At 46.3% G+C, this 18,543-nt stretch overlaps 1 protein-coding gene across 2 annotated transcripts in view; it reads right to left on the bottom strand.

The window, feature by feature from the left end:
• Positions 1-18,247, bottom strand: part of PAPPA (pappalysin 1) — a 182,032-nt gene extending 163,785 nt beyond the window's left edge. For both annotated transcript variants that reach the window (XM_027687758.1, XM_027687759.1), the window contains exon 1: positions 17,406-18,247. In XM_027687758.1, the coding sequence (XP_027543559.1) occupies positions 17,406-17,802 (397 nt within the window). In that variant the 5' untranslated portion in view covers positions 17,803-18,247. The remainder of the gene's footprint in view (positions 1-17,405) is intronic.
• Between the last annotated feature and the right edge of the window lie 296 nt (positions 18,248-18,543).

The following is an 18,543-nucleotide window of genomic DNA, read 5'->3' as shown; positions in this document are numbered from 1 at the left end:
ACTTTGTGAGTGCAAAACTGAGCGGTTCCAGTGCATTTACACTGATTTATACCTTGCAAGGGCTTTGTCCCTGTGAAAATTAAATATCTTATTGTAAAAATACCTTAGATCTTATCCAGACCCAAATATCTGGTTGCATCTGGCTTTCCCATATGACTGCATCTTTCCTGTACTAATAGAAACAACTGAGGCATTTATCAACCTTCAAAGAAGCTTCTCTGCTACAATTCACAGAGGAGGCTGCAACAGCAGAGGGGAGAAGGGAGCTGATTGTGCCTGTTTTCTGCTGTTGCTTTCCAAAGGGATCAGGGCCTTCACTAATCATGACTATTTCATGCCTCAAATTCCCTGCTCCATGCTTGCACACAAGCTCCAAACCCATACACAAAACCACAGAGATATTTCTGCTTTCTAGGAAACGTCCTGCTGAGAAAAAAACCTGTCTGTCTACCATGATATAACTATTACAGTATGCATTCCAGGTAGGCTGGAGTCACCACATACTAACCTAAATATATAATTTTAGAGCTCTATTTTTCTGCTCAGTTTGAATCCAATTTCATTTGTTTTGGTATGATTTTCCTCCTGGAAATACCTGAGCCTGTGTTTCTGCTCTACAAATATCAGCGATCACTTGATCTGTGAGCACAAATAAATAGACATCTAAAAGGAAATTCTCACACAGATACCCACGATGTCTTAGAAGTGTACAGAAACAAATTCACACCTATTAAACTGAAGGCTGGAGCTGAAAATTCAGCCTTTTAGTTCTCAGAGGACAAGATGGGACAGCGATGGGCAAACCTCCAAAAGGTCATAATTCTGCTTTGCTTTCCATAAGCGTTGCCAAAGCCAAATCCTTCTCGAAAGTAATTGACCTTCTCAAGTCTGCAGAACTGGGAGAAAAATGTAAAAGAAACAAGCTACCTTGGAAGATTTTTGGCAATTCTTGTATTTAGCTGAGCAGCAGGAAATATCGTATGTCCAACCTTTCTTATGTTATTTCAGCCCTTCCACTTCTGGTTAAATTTGGAACTAGAGCAACGAGAACTTACAAATAGCATGTACATGCACTGTTTTCTCTGTGCAGGGGCCTGTATATATATGTGCACATGGGTTTGAGGGAGCAGACTGGGGCATTTGGCTTAAATTTGAATTTTGAGGAACAGTCACCAGCTGGGGATGGCTCAAATGAAATTAAATCCCGTCTCAGAACACTAATTACCTTTGATATGTCTTTGGTCTGTATTTTATGTTTGCAGCTCAGCTATGGGTCATTCCAGCACCCAGCCTACATGCCCTTCTGGAGTGCTGTTCTGCCCTGAGACTGAGACACAGACCACCCAGCAAGGAGATGACAAGCAAGAGTCACCCCAGGCTTATTCTCTGCTTTCTCATTCACTTCTTTGTTTTCAAGGGCTGTCTGCTGTGTTGGCTTCTCAGTCCTGATGCTGTCAATGCTCCAGCTTCCAGAGGGAAACCTTGATTTTGCTCCCCAAAGTTTGCATTCTGGAGGTAAATTCTTGGCATCGTTGAGGGCAACAGTAGAACTCCCACTACCTTCAATGAGAAAAGACTTCAGTCTTGTTTTTTGGGTGGTTTTCAGACTAGTGCACTGGGCTGTTTCAAAGGGGAAAAGCCAAGTCATTGCTCAGCACATCATTCTGGTTAAAGGTGACAGTATCCAAACAGAACTAACAACGATACGTGGAACAGCCTCAAAATTCAACCACAGTGATGCTGAGGAAACTCTACAATGAGCTGGAAATATTGTGGTGATTAAAAATGTCCTGATAATATCAAGGAGAATCCATAGAAATACTGAGAAATTAGAAGATTTGAAATTAGCATCCTAATGCTGTTTGTGCTTTACTGTTAGCTTTAATTATTTTTGCAGTAACAGCTGAAAAACCCAGAATACTTTGACATTAGAAGCTCTCAGACACAATACGGGTGATCACTGAATTAACTCCTCTTTAAAGACCTTGCAGTTTGGAAAAACAATGAATTTTACATTGAAAATTGTGGTGATATAGTCCACCATTCTGCTCAGAAAGTTTCCTCAATTTTTGACTGTTCTTGAGGCAAAAATACTGCTAAAATATCCTGTTGCTTTGTCTCCATCTGCACCCGCTGGATTTACTCATATCCTCTATTAATAATTTCCAATCTCAATTACCAGTTTAATATTCCCCAAACATATATTTAAAGATCCTGATGATCAAGTGACCTCCTAATCTTCTTGAGCCTGATATTTAAGACTTGTTACAAATAATTTAATCGTTGCCATTGTAAATTTTTTTCTCTAGATCCTCTTCCATACAACATCCTTCCTACACTGTGGACACCAGAATGGGACAAATTGCTTCAGCAGCAGCAACTCCACTGTCAGTACTAGGACAACACAACCTCCCCAGTCCTGTTCAAAGCCTCCTTGTTTACACAGCCAAGGATGACTCTAAACCTTTGGCCACAGCAGCACATTGGCAGCTCACATTTATGTGCTTTATCTATTCCAGCAGGCAGTTACTCCTACACATTAAACTTCCAGGTGAAAGCCCTCCCCCCACCATCCATCCTTTATGTGTGACCTGCTGCCCATCTCTCTATACATATGACTTCACCTTTGGCTTTACTCTAATGCATACTGTTTGCATGTTCTCAGTTTTTGAAAACACCCAACTGAGAGTCCTGTTTTGGTCATTGTTTACCACTCCCTGAACTCTGCAACATCTGCAAATTTTATCAGCCCTGATTTTGTTTTCTTGCAGGTTGTTGACAGAAAATATTAACTAGTAAAGAGCCAAGATTGCATCGTGCTGAATAGGAGGGAATGTGGCCAGAGTCACACTGTTCAGGCAAGGGCTCTGTTTTTCAACAGGGGAGAAGAAATACCTGTGATCCTCATGAATACGAGCTGACACGAGTCAAGAGAAAAAAGATGGGACGAATACATAAGTAGGAGACTGGCAAGATGTGCCTCTGCCTTTCTGTCTCTTTGGCATTCCACAACCTCAGTTTTCTCTTTACAGCACGACCCTGGCTGATGGGGCTTGTTGGCTGAGCATTTCTTCTAGTTGGTACACTCGAGTGGCATTTGCCATTTACAGCTTCATTCATGATGAAAGCACTGCCCTGATGCTATTACCTCATCCTTAGAAACAGCACCTCTCTGCAGCCTGCTGAGAACCATTATCCCACCTTTGCAGGTGGAAAGGACGGAGCTGAAGGCACTTCAAGGCAAAGTAGCAAAACCCCAGAGCAACCTGTGCACTTCCACTCTGCCACAAAACAAGCAGCTTGAATTAGCAGGAGAGGGAGCCTGCTTCTCTCACACAGCAGTTGCATCACTGCTGAAACAAACACCCTTTCTTTCTCCCAAAGCATCTGATTTATCATTGAAGGAAATCTCTGTTCTCTTTCCGAAAGCACCAGCCAAAAAGAAACCTCTACCCTTTGCAAATCGCCTCTGTTTTCTTCTCTGCCAACTGGTCTCTGCCTCCCCTTTCCTCACAGGGCATCTTGTTGCAATGCCCTTCTGTAACAATTTTCACATGAGGCCGTGTGCCTGTTCAAGCTTGCCCTGTCACCAGTGTTTGACAAGTGTCAGAGAAACTCCATAAAAGCTCGTCAGGGCAAAGGACACCATGTGTTGAACACATTGACAGTTCTCCATAAATAACAGCCCTGCTGAACAGCTGGTTGGATTGCTTGGGTTTGGAAGAATGTTGGCCACATTGCCTACTTACGTGCGTCCTCCTCGATGATGCACAGAAGATCCTCGGCATGGGAGCGGAAGTACATCACTTCCAGGAGATATCAAAGTATTTTAAACAAAAATAAGCATCTGAACACAAGTTTCAGTCCTGACTCGAGGTTTATGGCCAATTTTGGATGCACGGATGTGCAATAAAGTGGTGGTTCCTTGGTAGAGGTGCGGAAGATGTTCATCCTGAGGGAGGGGAGAGATGGGTGGTGGTAGGAAGAACTGTCCTAATCTCCTTTCCTTCTTCCCTCTCTCTCATGGAATACATAACTCCCACTTCATTCAGTCTGTGAGCACAGAAACTGTTCACCCTCACAGTGTGAGACAAAACACAAGGTTGGGGCAGAAAGACCTTTCCTTCTCTCCCTCTGCCATCAGCGCTCGAGCCAGAGGGAAGATTTTGGTCCAGCACTCAGCCTCCTACTGCTACAAGGTCTCTTCCTCCACGAGTGCAGGTGCTCCCAGCCCACCTTTGCTGCCAAATTCCAACCCTGCAGAAATCTTTGGATAAGAAACACAGCCTCCCTCAAGACGCAGCTGCTGTTGCTTCCCTCTCTGGTGTGTTCCGTGGAGCCTGCAGGTGTTTGCATGTGGCCATTCCCCAGTAAAATTGGTGGAATGCTGATGTTTAAAACAAAATAAAATAAACCCCCAGTGTTGGAGTGTCCAGTGGAAGACCACCACTGTTTGAGCACTGCTGTGGTGAGACACAAAATGTAAACAGTCTGTTTGATTAAACCATCTCCAGCAAGAGGACTTTGGGGAATTCCAGTCTCCCCAGCAGAAGATCCTCTGCTCTTCATTAATTCAGAACTCTTCAAAGGCTAAGAGTGAATCCTCCTAGGAGAAACTGTTGATAGTTCCCCTGGAATTCTTGGAGGAAGCTCACCAGTATAAATCAGGTCCATTTCCACCACCACTCCACCCTGCTCCTTTATTTAATCTGCAGGCAAAGGAATTGTGCAACAGCTGATAAACTTTGTCCATTCTGTGATATGAAATGCTCATTTCTGATTGTCTTTCCCCCCATTGGGATAGGAGGTGGAGAGACCACACTGGAATAGTCTTACAGATAAGATTTGACAGAAAATATTTGTACAGTAAGAGAAACTGCTCTTTCAACAAAAAGCAGCAGATAAGACTATTTTAAACCATCCTATTTTAAGTTACGGAGATTCTGCCAGCACTGGAGACCTTTTGTAGTACTTTTAAAACTTCAAGGCTCTTAGAACTAAAAGTGGCACCACAACTTCCACATCTCTTATATCTATAAAAAATCCCTTATTCCCAATTTCCAAAGACACTCCTTAGGGAAGAGGGGGACCCTGAAACAGCGACATGAGCACTGCACTGACACCACACCTCTGCCCAAGTGAGGAACCACAGCCCTGAGCAGTGCTGCCTCCCTCACCCCCAGAGGTTTCCTTTATCTGATGATTTTCACATGCATTTTGAGCAGCCAGAAAGACTTATTAGATGATCCAAGTGTCTCCTGAAAGGAAACAAACACATCATTCCCTCACCTTGCGCCTGAGACCACCAAGGTGCAGTGCTAAAGGCACAACCCAGGAGCAGTCAGATGAAAATGGACTTTTTATTCGGTTCCTCCTGTGCTGGTAGAGGTTTGTGGGATCTCTGCAGCAAGTCAAAAGACCTTTTGTGTTTCCCAGCTGACAGTGCCATTACTGTGCCCATCTGTCCCTTGCTCATGCTCACGGTGACCACAGTCCCGTGTTACCTATTCCCCTGGGTCCCACTCACTCCCACCTCCTCCAGCGGGTGGTTCTGTGAGAAGGATGTGCAACACCAGATGTATCATCATCCCCGTGCTCAGACTATAGTAGGGCAATTATCCTTTGGGCTATTTTAGTCCTTTTTTTACAGCCTTTGCGCAACTCAAGAGCAACAGTTTTGCCAGGAGACAGAATCGAGATTTTGGTGTTACAAAAAACCAACCCAACAACAAAACAGACAGAATCAGTGGATTTACCAAGAAAAAGTTCTACAAGTTCATCGAAGCCAACCTCCCTGCTCAGGGTTCCAGAATACTGTCCACACTGATTTTAAAGCAAATTGAGACTGTCATTTTTTCCCCCCATTTTTTTTTCATATTTTCCACGATGAAGGCAAAAGAAGAGAAAGACACACAGTCAAACAGACAGGCAAACATCTCATCAAAGAAACTCCTACAAGCAGATGCAGAGGAGGAAACATCCAGCAACCCTGCTGGCTCCAACCCACAGGCTGGACCCAAGTCGTGGTTGATTTTCATTAACTAACTTTTCTTCCCGTGAACTTCCTCTGAGGGTGTTTGTTTATAAACAGAGGAGGGAATATTATTGCTGGAGATGGGACAGTTTGGGCGGGGGTGAAGGAGTTTAGGGCCACAAGCCTGGAGAGCAGAGTTCAGAAGTGTTTGTTGCCGGAAACACAAAGGGCTTACTGTAAAACTGGTACGTGGCCTAATTCCACAGTCTAGAGGGATTATGATATAGGTATTTGCAGAAAACACTTCAAGAAGCAAAAACAGCCCCACATTGTACCAATGTTTCCCACTGCATCACCATAACCACTACACACCCAAAAGAAACCACCGACAGCGGTGACGGTGGCTGGAGGTTGTTCTCTGTAACAGCCACTTCTCAGCTTGTTCATTTTCCCCATTGCAGGCACTTGGTGTCTGCCCCAAATTCTACACATTCACAGGTCTGGAGTAGCCCCCCCTTCTCCCCCGTTTTCCTCTCCAAAGGAGTTACTCCAGGTTTACTTTGGTGTGTTCCAGAGCAGAATCTGGCTTGTGTTGCTCGCCCTTCCCTCTGCCAAGTACGTTTCAAAACCGTGTGCAGAAAGCATTTAGTTGACATTTGCTTTTTCTCCCAGTACTCTTTTTCTCCCTGAACATCTCCATTCAGGAGCTACAGCACAGGAGGCTTCCAATTCTTGTCTATTTTATGCTGAAAATAATTCCCATTAAATTATCACTGGTGAAAGGAGCTGTTTTGACCTCAGAGAGGCTGCTCTGTTTATGCACAAGACGGATGACATGTAAGACAGTAGTAATGCAAGCTCCAGATTTCAGCTTTACACCTCAGACTTTACACAGCACAGATGCTGCTGAATTGAGAACAAACTCACATGGATTGTATGATGTACAGTCTCCCTGATGATGCTCACAACAGAAACACCACTTGTTTAGCCATGAGGGTGCACACTAAATGGTGATCCCTCCCCAAAACCCTCTGGGGCACCAACATGCCTTGAGAAAAGCCCCTTCTGCAACCTCTCACCTGGTCCTTATTTAACTGTGGGGTAAGTTAGTTGCTTTTGTCCTTAACTTAATAACCTGAGATATCCAGAGACAAATTTCCAGCATTTCCTAGGAAGATAAGCAGTTACAGCTTACATGGGTTATAAGCTGTTTCAGCAAGTCAATACGTTAATCAATGTGCAGACATATAAAAAATATGAAAGTATTCCAATTTAAATGAGAGTACTCTGAACTAAGGGGCTCTGCTGATATTTGCTTTTCTCTCCCATTATGGCCTCACAGGCTGTTCCACCTGAGAAATACAATAATCTGTGCTGATTCAAACATCACCAGTGTGTCTGGGTCAGAGATATTAATTCCAGACCGTCTGATTTTCTGCCGTCTCCAAAGAGCTCATGGCACAAATGCCAACTGTCTTCTTCCCCCAGCCCCCACGGTGCCTCCAGCAGTGTGACAGGTGACAAACTCCACCACCACCACTGGCTCAGTACAGCAATTACCCAGGGAAGAGCCATCCACAGCTACAAGGAAACATCCTACAGGAATTAGGGCGTGTGACTTAACAGTGAGAACAACGTTGGCTGAGGAATAACCATCATCATCCCAAAACATTAAAAAACAAATAATGAAAGGGCTGCTGCTGGGCTTTACTTCTGGCTTTTTCACCTGCACACCACCACACCCTGGAGAAATCAGAGCATCCCTCTGTTCCTCAGTTTCCCCAATTTTAAGGGCAATGTTCTCTCATGCCTGAGAAACTTATCACCCCCATCAGCAGGATATTTTGTGGCAGTTATCAGGATTACAAAACCACAATCCTGCTGCAATGATAAAGGAAAATAACAACACTAGGATACATTAGTAGAGGAGAAAAAAACTCCATTCAAAACTGGTAACAGTGAAGGCCTTTCCTTTCCATTTCTTTCCCTGTCTTAAATAAAACAAACAAAATAATGGTGATAAGATCTGTTTCCTCAATCCAGTGGATGATCGTTGTGAATATGCTTCCAACACTAACAGCAGAGAACAGAAAAGGAAGAAAACGAAGGAGGAAAGGAGCCTGCAGCTGATGCTCGGTGTCGGGAACGGGGCTGCCCTTCTCCCAATTCCATGACGACAGAAGACTCCTGGGAGTCAGATGAGGGAGGGGAAGATGGGTCAGAAGAGAGAAATCCATATGGGAAAGTGATTTAAAGCAAACAGAGAGACAATAAATTAGATAAAGAAAAGGAGGAAAAACATAGCAGAGTGGAGGAAGGAGAGGAGATAAAAGAGCCCTAAGCATCACCCATGAGGAAGACTCGAGCAAAGCCTACCAGGCCCCGGGAGGGGATCAGCACAGAACACAGTGGTTTTCTTCTCTAACACAGCAACTCTTTTGCTTTCATGAGCTGGTATCATATCTCTCAGCTGCTGCTTCACCAGGCCAATTCCAGATGCTTCTCAGTTTCACTTCCCCCTCCGCTCCCTCTCTGTGAGAACAACCGCCCGCTCCTTGTTTGTGCACGGCGAGGATGGATATTAAACAGAACAATATCAATAATTCCCGGAAAATATGCATGAGCATATGCCTGGCTGAGCACACAAACACACAGCCTGCTTACCCTCTGCTCCAAAACCAGTTGGCTGGAGCCACCAACCTGTGGCCACCCTTGGTCTTCACGGAGGGGACACCGCCCGGCGAGAAGCACGGGGAGCGCGGGGTCACCCCCGGCACACGCGTGGTGGGGAGGAGGAAAACAGCAACTGTGAGGAGCAGGAAGGAGGGAAAGCAGGGGAATTGAGGACACCAGAGAGTAGGGAAAGAACTGAGGCTACGATGGTGATAAGAGAGGGTGGAGGGATTGGACGGGAAAGTCACACACTTACATCACCCTGCGGAAGAGAAAACCAAAGAGAGGGTTTGGAATTTTAATACTGGAGGGGGGAAAAAAAAAAGGAAAAAAAAAGAAAAAAAAGCAACAGAAAGGTTAAAAGAGACAGAAGCCTAGTTGGGATTTGGAGTATAGCAAAACCAAATAAACATGTCCCCATCCCTGGGCCAATTTCTCTGATGTTGGGCTTCACAGTTTATCTTCTCTCATCTCCAAAGCAAGAAAGCATGGCAAAATAAAAGAGACTGAAGCAAGGATCATGGAAGGGTCCAGGTTGTAGAGGAGGGATGTGGAAGACTCTCTGAAATCAGAGCCTAAACCAGACTCAGCCAAGTTCAATGGTATTTTCCATGATCTCCACCAGGTTTAGGATCAAATCCATGCTGCCTGTGTAACCACAAATTCAGCCTCATTCTCACCAAGGAACAATTAACCTGAATTTATATTCATTCAGTTTTAATTATGCTAAACAGTGTACCCTCCCTTGGTGCTGCCAACCTTATGAATGCTGAACAGTCCTCAAATTGTTCTGATCACTATGAAAAAGGACAGCAGAAAGCAAAATTCTGGGATAAGATATTCACTCCTGTTCTCTTCTTAACCTGCCTTTTTGAGTTCTGCTCTGCTCCTGTGCAGAGTAAGAGTACTTTGACTTCATGGATGGCTTTGGGGAGAGTAAACTTTATAATAGGCACTAACATCAAATCAAAGCAGTTTACAAGATGTGCCACTTGTGTCAGAATATGTGGGGAAATAAACAAGCTGCTCCTCCTTGATCATTGGAGTTTAAATGCTCTATTGATCTGGGAAGAAAATCAAAGGTGCTTTGGAAATTGTGTGTGTATGTGCATGCATGCAGAGAAAATGAAGAGAAATGTAGGGACACACAGAAAATAGCAAAACAATCAAGTATTTTTTCTCCACAGAAATATGAAATAAAACTAAGACTCATATCCAGATCAAACGTAGGGAAATGGGCACAGAACAATGGACGAGTGAGGGCAGGAGGAAGGCACACCTTCATTTTTAGAAGCCACATTTTTTGGAAAACAAACAAAAAAAGACAGTGCAGCCAATTGTTGTGTGCCCAGAACAATGCATGAAGAAAGTGCCCAGAACCCAGGGAATAGAAAAGTCCAATATATTTTGAATATATGAAAGGTTAATATACACTGACCATGTAAACACAGCACTAGATGAAAAATTTGGTAGCGTTGAAACAGGAGGGTAAATAAAGAAAAAAGATTATATTAGACTTGCTGATACAGTTGAGAGAAAAACATAGAGGGTTTTGATCAAACACGACTTTTCTGATGGATTTTCTAAATTATCTGGAATGTAAGACTTGAAAAAGTAAAAATGTGACAAAGTGAAGGCGTTCATTCCTGCTACAGCGGGATGGAGGAACTGCCACACAGGGTAAGACCAGAGAAGGGTGGGAAATGTTTGATCAAATATTTTTCTCAGGAAAAAGGGAAATTAATCAAAACAGACTATCTGTGGGAAAGGATCAGTTTTGGCAAATATTCCAACTTAAAATTTCAATAGAAGTTTCATAACTGTCAAAACACCTGATTCCTTTTTAACTCTCTGAAAATAAGAAAGCTGATACCTTTTACCAGCAGATGTTTTTCTTTCTCATACTTAACAGTTTTCTAAACCAATGTTTTGGATTTTAGGTACTTAAGATGTTGTCAATCTGTCCTTCTCTTTTCCTGTCTTACATTATAGTGGTGACTCTCAGTCTTAGCTAAAGATCTTTGGTTTATAGTAGAGCACTGGGAAATTTTCTGTGGCCTGTGCTATATCAGAACCTACTAAGTGGATATTCTGTGAATGTTTGGACTAATTATCTGCTGTTATATCCCCGACACTGCAGGGGACTGAATTTGGCAACCCAGGTGGTCCCTTCACTGCTTCTGCTCCTATAATTTCTGTCAGAGAAAAGAGGAGCTGAACAAGCCAACGGATAAAATTAGAACCAAAACTATTACAGAGGAACATTTCAGCTGACCCCAGTCATGGAAGGGTTTATTTTTGTTTTCTTTCAATATGTCTTTTTGAAAAAAGCCACTATATTTTGGCTCTTCTTTTCTGGCTCAGGCCAGCATGAAAATCCAAGGTGAAAGTGCTCAGTTAATCCCATGGTCTTCAGAGCACCTAAATCCCATTTAGGTCCTGCGATATTTTTCATGGAGTGGTTTGTGTTGGAAGGGATCTTTAAGAGTTATCTCATTCCACCCCCTGCCATGGGCAAGGACACCTTCTACTAGACCAGGTTGCTCCAAGACCCATCCGACCTAGCCTTGGAAATTTCCAGGGATGGGCATCCTCTGGGAAATCCATTCCAGGGCCTCACCATCCTCACAAGGAAGAATTTCTTCCCAATATCCAATCTAGCCCTGCCCTCTGTCAGTGGGAAGCCATTCCCCCTTGTCCTGTCACTCCAGGCCCTGGTCCAAAGTCCCTCTGCTCTGGTGCAGAAGTTCTTCAGGTACCGAAAGTTTGGAAAAAGGTCAACCCAAACCCCTCTCTTCTCCAGGCTGAACAATCCCAACTCTCCCAGCCTCTCCTCCCAGCAGAGCTGCTCCATCCCTCTGATCCTCTTGGTGCCTCCTCTGGACTCTCTCCAGCAGCTCCATGTCCTTGCTGTGCTGTTCCCCAGGGCTGGAGCAGCTCTGCAGGGGGGTCTCACCTGAGGGGGCAGAGGGGCACAATCCCCTCCCTTGCCTGCTGGCCATGTTTAACACATTAATTAATTCATTAATTAATTAATACAATTCTGGGCTGCCAGTGCACGTGACACATTTGTGTCAAAGTTGCTCGGGGAGGTGTTGTGGCCGCACCTCTCTCACAACACGCCTGTATCCTGATGTATCCAGACTCAGGCTCCACAGAAGGTTATTTCTCCACCAAAACTCCCTGCTCCACCCAGCTGGCTGCCCTGGCAAGGTCGGGCCCCACTGACCAGGGCAGTGCCCACTGGCAGTTGGCTCTTTGCTGTTCGACACCCCCGGTCAAGGATCTCACTCTCCCTTGGCAAAGGTGAATGGACTTGAAGCTCATGTAGCTGCATCAGCAAACACCTGGGTCAGCTTTGAAAGTGGAGACCTGTCCTGTTCTGTGTGTGGGTGGGGGTCTCCAGGGAGTCAGCATCATCCCCCCAGTGCTGCAGTGCTCAGTGGGACCCACAGGTATTTGGGATTTAAGCTCATCCCTCACTGTGCCACGTGTGGCTGGGTGCAGCCACGGCCTTGGGACCCCCTTGGGCTCCTACGACCCTCTCCTGGCACCACAAGGGAGGTGACGTGGGGACCTGCAGAGCAGCTCCAACCCAATCCCAGGATGCTCCAATCACCACCCAGGTCTGTCCTGGAGATGCTTTAGCGTGCAAAGGCTCTCCAAGGGCTTCCTCTCACCCTCAGCACCGAGGCCTGCCCGCCTCAGCTCTGCTCTTCTCCAGACATCCCCACAAATCCCTGAGGAGAGCCCCGCTCCTGCTCTCTCCAAACAGCATGCTCTCTGCCTGCTTTCTGCCTCACGCGAGTTCTTCTGACTGAAGCAGTCTGGCTTGAAATAAATCAGGCTGAAATGAAGCTTGGAGAGGCAAACTCAGCCCAGGACGCATCTCCATGCCTATGGGAGACAGCCAAACATCATTTAGGAAGCTAAATTTCCCATGCTTCACACACACGGAGTCAAATTTCCCTCATCCTTTTATTGCCATTTAATTAATTAGAGCAGCCTATGTGTAAGTGCTTTAAGGGGAAAAAACCCCACCAACTTTAAGTGTGCTATTCTAACTCTGGTGTGTAGCTGGTCAAAGGAATCAGACTGGTTAAAACTGGAAATCCTATGGAAAGAAAAATTCTTCTCCTTTCCACTTTCTGATTCTTGTCCCAGCTTCCACAGGTTGAAGGAAACGCGCTGTTCAAATGCAAATATTTAGTAAATGACGAGCTATGAGGTAGTTTTTCAGTGACCTATGAGTCAAACCCTATCCAGATCCATAGTCATGAAGCGGATAATCATTTGAACCCATCCACAGGGAAGCCAAACCCACACAGTTACCTGCACCCTTCAGCAATGGTGTGGTGGAGGTTTGTCACCCTGAAGGAGCTCCTGTCTCTCCACTGTGACCATCATGCCCATTCCCCTGGGACCTGGCACATGCCAGCCCTAGTTAAACAACAGAACTGCAAGTTTTGTGTTTCGTGCCCTTCATTCCAGTACTTCATTACACATCAGAACAGGAACATTCATGCCATTAAAAGACACCAGGCTGTTGAAGATGAGAAAGAGCTGCATTATCTGTCTGCTCACTATTTAATACCAGCGAAACTCAGAGTAAACTCTCTATTGAAAACATCCTCAAGCTCCAGCACGACCACCACAAGGATCAGCTCTGGGGATAGGACCCAGCTCACTGATTCTACCTGAAATGCATTAAACCAATATCAGACCCCAAAACTTCAGAAGGGATCCAAACTGACCCCTAAAAGTAAATACATATTCTTAAACCCTATGCAGAGACCAGACTCAAGCAGTGCCAATTACATATCTCTCTAATTGCCCAGTTATTGGACCTGGACACAGATGTTTCTCAGTCTCTTACATGCAAAAGCAGTGGCTTTAAAGTGAGCTCCACCGTGCTGATTTTGGCATTTCTTTCCCTTTGGATTCTGCAGCAGTTTAATGTTCATCAAGGACTGAAGTTGGGAAAACACAGGCACTCCCTTACATATGAAGCTTTATTAAGCTGGGATCATGCTCCCTGTTGGCAGGCTGAGGAATAGAGAGACAGAGGAGAATGAAAACGAGAAGGGAAAAAAAAAAACAAACAACAAACCAAAACACAAATAACTTTCACTCTTCAGAGCAGGCACGCCTTCTTACTCCAGCTCCCGCTGCCGATCATTCATCCCGCTCCTCTCAGCTCCCAGCCAGTAAAGAGTCAACATCTCACTCCTGTGAAAACATGAGCCACCCCACTCCAGAGCCACACGCCAGAAAACACCCTGACAGGGACTCAGGAGGATCCCGTTTCTCAGGATGGGGTTGCATTTCCACAAGTAGAACTGAAATATCTTTGATTACACCAGAAGCAAGGTCAAGGGAGCTTTGAAAGGTCTTATTTTGCACGGCGTGTGTGTATCACCTGAGCACAGCCCGACCTTAACTCCTTCCTCCGCAGCCGGAGGTGCTTTCAAAGGCTCCGCGGGGGAAAGCGCTCAGACTCGAAATGATTAATACCATGTGCACACGTGTGTGTTTACAGGAGGGATGTGCTGTGCCGTGTGGTAGGTTCGCACATCCAAGGGGTGTTTGTCCAAGAGCTGTGTGGCCCGGGGAGGGAGGTGGGGACGCAGGAGCCGGGAGCTGCCTCCTCCTGCAGGAGCTGCACCGCGGGAGCCGCTCCGACCGAGCCCAGCCCGGCTCCAAAAACTGAGCCTTGGCGTAACACAGACCCGTGGGTCAGGCTTCCACTTTCCCAACCGCTTTCCCCGACAAATGCCAGAGCAGATATCAGCGGAGTCAACCAGGGCAGCAATAACATCACTGCCAACCAGCGTGAAAATTGGCAGAGCCCGGCACCAGGGCTGCCTATCATCAGAGACGGGGCATGGCCCGGCACAATGACGAACCCACTTAACAGCGCTGTAAAATTACCCATTTATGAAAACAAATTGAATACTGCAGCAGAGGGTGACGTAAGGAGAGTTGGCTCCAGACAGAAACTCCTGTAGCCTGGATTAGCAGAAGAACTCCGCTATGTCAGGAGCAGGAGCCGAGAACAACTTGGGTTCTACACGAGATTTTTAACAGACACAACAGGTTTCCCCTATAGGCACACACGGGGCTCCTATAGGACTTGCAGGGATTACTTGTAAGCCAGCGAGGAGGGGTGGAAGGGAAGCAGTCAGCACGGGCAGAACGTGGGGGGCAGAAAGTAGATGAAGGTACAAGGGCAACTTTGAAACAGAGTTGTCTTCCAGTCAATCCCGCCCTCTCCCTCGGATCTGTACAGCCACACAGTTTCCCACTTTGCAACCGGGATGAAAGTTGGGGAGAAACTCACTCCTGGCACTGCCAGCAAATGTGCCCCAGTCCCTTCCCCCCCACACCCCCAGGTGGGATCTTGATTTCGGTGGGGTCCTACAGATGCAGCTTCAACAGCAGAACTGAGCTGTTCAGTCTGTCACATCCCAAAGCAGTGAAAATGTGAAAGCCAAGAGTTTTGGCAGCCAGAACCCTTGATTTCCTCATTGAGGGAAGCGTAATCTCTCCCTAAGCTTGCTGCAGGTCTGGGAGGCTGTGGTGTGCGGAGGATACTCCGAGTGAGTTCCTCTTGGACCTCTTCCAGGTGTTTACACACAGAGCCAAACCTGGCTCCTCTTCAAGAGTGCGTGCGAGGGGGGCAGGGGGAGCTTAAAAATAAAATAAAAATCACAAAGTCCTCCCGAGCTGAGCTGGAAGCTCCACGGTGCAAAACTGGGGCATTTCTCTTCATTTTTCACAGTGGAATGTTATTTCCATGCATAAAATGGGTCAAGTGTTTTATACAGGCAACAACCCAACCTCCCCCATCCAATTAAAGTATTTTACTACAAATGATCTTTGTGTGTGTTTGTTTAGGTTCCCTGTTGTGTGAATTAGAGATACTTGCACCAAAGACAGACCTGGGGTCTTAGGTGTTGGATTAAACACATTAAAAATTGCACTGACCGTGTTTTGCTACTGATGAGATCTGTGTAAACCCAAATTCTGCCTTCCCTAACTTGAAAGGGAAGCACTTTGAGCCCTGGGGTTTAAGTTAGGAGTGGGAACCACAAGAGTGGAGCATGAGAAAGCCAGGGGAAATAAAGCAAGTAATAACCTATTTCACCTATGAAATTACTCCTCTAAAGGCACACGGGACCAGCCCATGCCCGGCACCTCCTGCCCACCCCGGCAACCCCACACACAACGCGTCCCCCCTCCCAGAGCAACCGGGACTGGGGAAAGTTAAGGAACACCACCGCTGACTTCGTCTCAGTTTTTGTTTTCCTTCGGACAAAGCAACTTTCCAGCGGGACAGGAGCCGCGCCGGTCAGGGATGGGGCAGCCGGAGCCGGGAATGTGGCAGGAGGGAGGGTGGCAGGGGACAAGGCGAGCGGGGCTGGAGGCACCGCCGGCACAGGCACCGCTGCCTCCCGCTAGGAAGTCACTCCAGTTAAAGGGAAAGGGGAAATCCTCCCTGTCTCTTTAAGGCATCCTAGGACATGGAAACTTTGTACTTTCAGGGAATCTCCTTGCCAAAAGAACTGTAAAACATGTCTTCCCCCACCCCGCTCCCCCCCATAGCCGTTTCTCTTTCTGGCTTGTTTTCCCTTTTTTTTTTTCTTTTTTTTTTTTCTAAGGGCATTTCCATTTTCTATGACTTCCTTCAGAGCAAAGATGGATGTGGCGACATTTATAAGGGTTTGTAACCCTCCGAAAAGTATCCGATTTCACGACAACTTTGCTGCACTTTATCACTAAAGCGGGGAAAGGGCGGGAGGTGGCGGGAGGGAGGGAGGGGGAGAGGGAGCGAGCGCGGCGAGAGGGACCCAAATTCAGGATGGGCTCATAAAATTTAAATAAGAAAAGTGCAATATTCCTCGTTATTGTCCAGCTCAGACAGCTCTGACTGGTAGCTGCTTTGAGTACTAAATGATTTTATAGGGCTATTTGACCTCAGAATCATTGATGTTACACTTGCCATTTCTAAGGGGAGACAAAAATACTCAACACATCCTCTAGCTGCAGTGTGAGTCCCAGCCCTAGCTGAGTGTCGAGGGGTTGGGAACTTTATAAACTCATTTGATTCATTTGAGGTTTCACAATAGCCAAAAGTTCCTTTACAGCTTTTTGGAAACCACATGCTAACGTTGCATCTAAAGGGCTACGAGTGAAGTACACTAAAAAGCTAATAAAACTAAGGAAATCGTAGGGGGACCTTAGATATGCATTTCTTTGCAGCCGCACACCAGACACATACACTTCTTTTCATACATACAAACAAGCTACTTTCAAACGCTCTACTTACAGTTTTCCAACCTGAAAATTAGACAAAAACCCACCGGGCGAGCTGGCTCTTCTATCTGCATCTCAATCCGCGCACACAGAAAGACAGAAACCACCCAGGGCACTGCCATTTCCCTATGCAAAAGTTTACATAACTTTTCTTTCCCCTCGCGAGCACACACACTTTCACAGCCGGTTCGCAGAGCTCCGGGATCTCCCCCCCGAACGCGCGGCTGGCGAAGGCAGCCGGGCGTGTTTGCACATGCACTGCCCTCCGTGTGGCTGAGCTGCGGGGCACACGCGGTGCTCACACACACACACACACACACACACACACGGAGCACACACGCACGCCTTCCCCTGGCTGCTCCGCCGGCTCCCGGCACGGAGCAAAGGCAGACAGGGATGATGCTGCTGCTGCTGCAGCCACAGGCGCGACCAAACTACCTACCTGCAATGACAGCCGGAGATCTCTGTCCTCCTTCGGCTTTCAGCCACACTTGCAAAGTGAAGGCATCTCGGGGCAGCTCAATATCTGCCTTCAGCCGCAGCTGATCACCTTGGCCACTGAAATAGAGCGCCCTGCTCGGGGTAAGGGACTCCTCTTCGTCCTTTACCTCCCGCTGTTGCCTCCTGCGGGGGACATGCCCAGGCTCCAGCCCAGCAGTGGAGCGCCTTCCTCGGGCTAACCTGGTGGCACAGGTGCCCGGGGCAGTGTGGAGGAGCTGGCGGCTGTGCCTGGTGTCCCTTCGTGCCCTGCGGGAGCGCTCGTCCATCCCACATTCGGGTCCACTGGCTAGGGCTGTACAGAGAAGCGCAAGAGGCAGCAGCAAACTCCAGAGCTGCATTTCCAATCTTCCCCCCCCTTCTCCCCTGCAAATCCTCCCGATCTGCCAGCTTTGGGCTCCTCCTTGCCTTGACTTTCTTCTCTTGTTCACCCTTCTTGGTATTTGCTCTTTTTATAACCCTTCTCAGTTGCTTTTTCTTTTCTTTTTTTCTTTTTCTTTCTTTCTTTTTCCTGGTTATAGATTTTTTTGCTCCTTAAAACAAATAAAAATCAAATAAATCAAAACTCCTTCTTGGTTGAAATGTATTTCTCTGTTCTTCCTCCTCTATCTGTCTTCTTCTCCTCTATTCCTCCACAGCTGGAATTCCTCTCTCTCTTCTTTTCTCTGCTGGATTTTCTTCCCTTTATTTTTTTCTTCTTAAAAAAAACACACACACACTCTCACACACACACAAAACAAAACAAAAAACCAAAACAACCCCCCCAGCTTTCTCCAAGACTCAGACCCACTGATTTCCCTCCCCCCAAAAGATGCTCTAATCTATTTATTTTTTTGGCCTCCTTTATAACATAAGCCACAACCCCCTCCTTCCCCCCAACCTCCCCCCCTCCCTTCTTCTCCACAAAATGAAAGAAAAGAGAAAAAGCCCCTCAGAAGATGAGTAAACAAGAATATGCTAATCTACTCTAGGGTGCTCCACCTTCCCAATTGAATGATTCCCATTAAAACTGCAGGGATCATGACTAATCAATCAGCTTGAAGGAGCAGATAGCTCCAGAGGTTCAAACACTTTTGCTCTTT

The sequence above is a fragment of the Neopelma chrysocephalum genome, unplaced genomic scaffold (assembly GCF_003984885.1).
Source record: "Neopelma chrysocephalum unplaced genomic scaffold, ASM398488v2 Primary Assembly neopelma1_74, whole genome shotgun sequence".
Classification (NCBI taxonomy): domain Eukaryota; kingdom Metazoa; phylum Chordata; class Aves; order Passeriformes; family Pipridae; genus Neopelma; species Neopelma chrysocephalum.
Note: the sequence above shows the minus strand (reverse complement) of the source record. Positions and strands in the feature narration are given on the sequence as shown.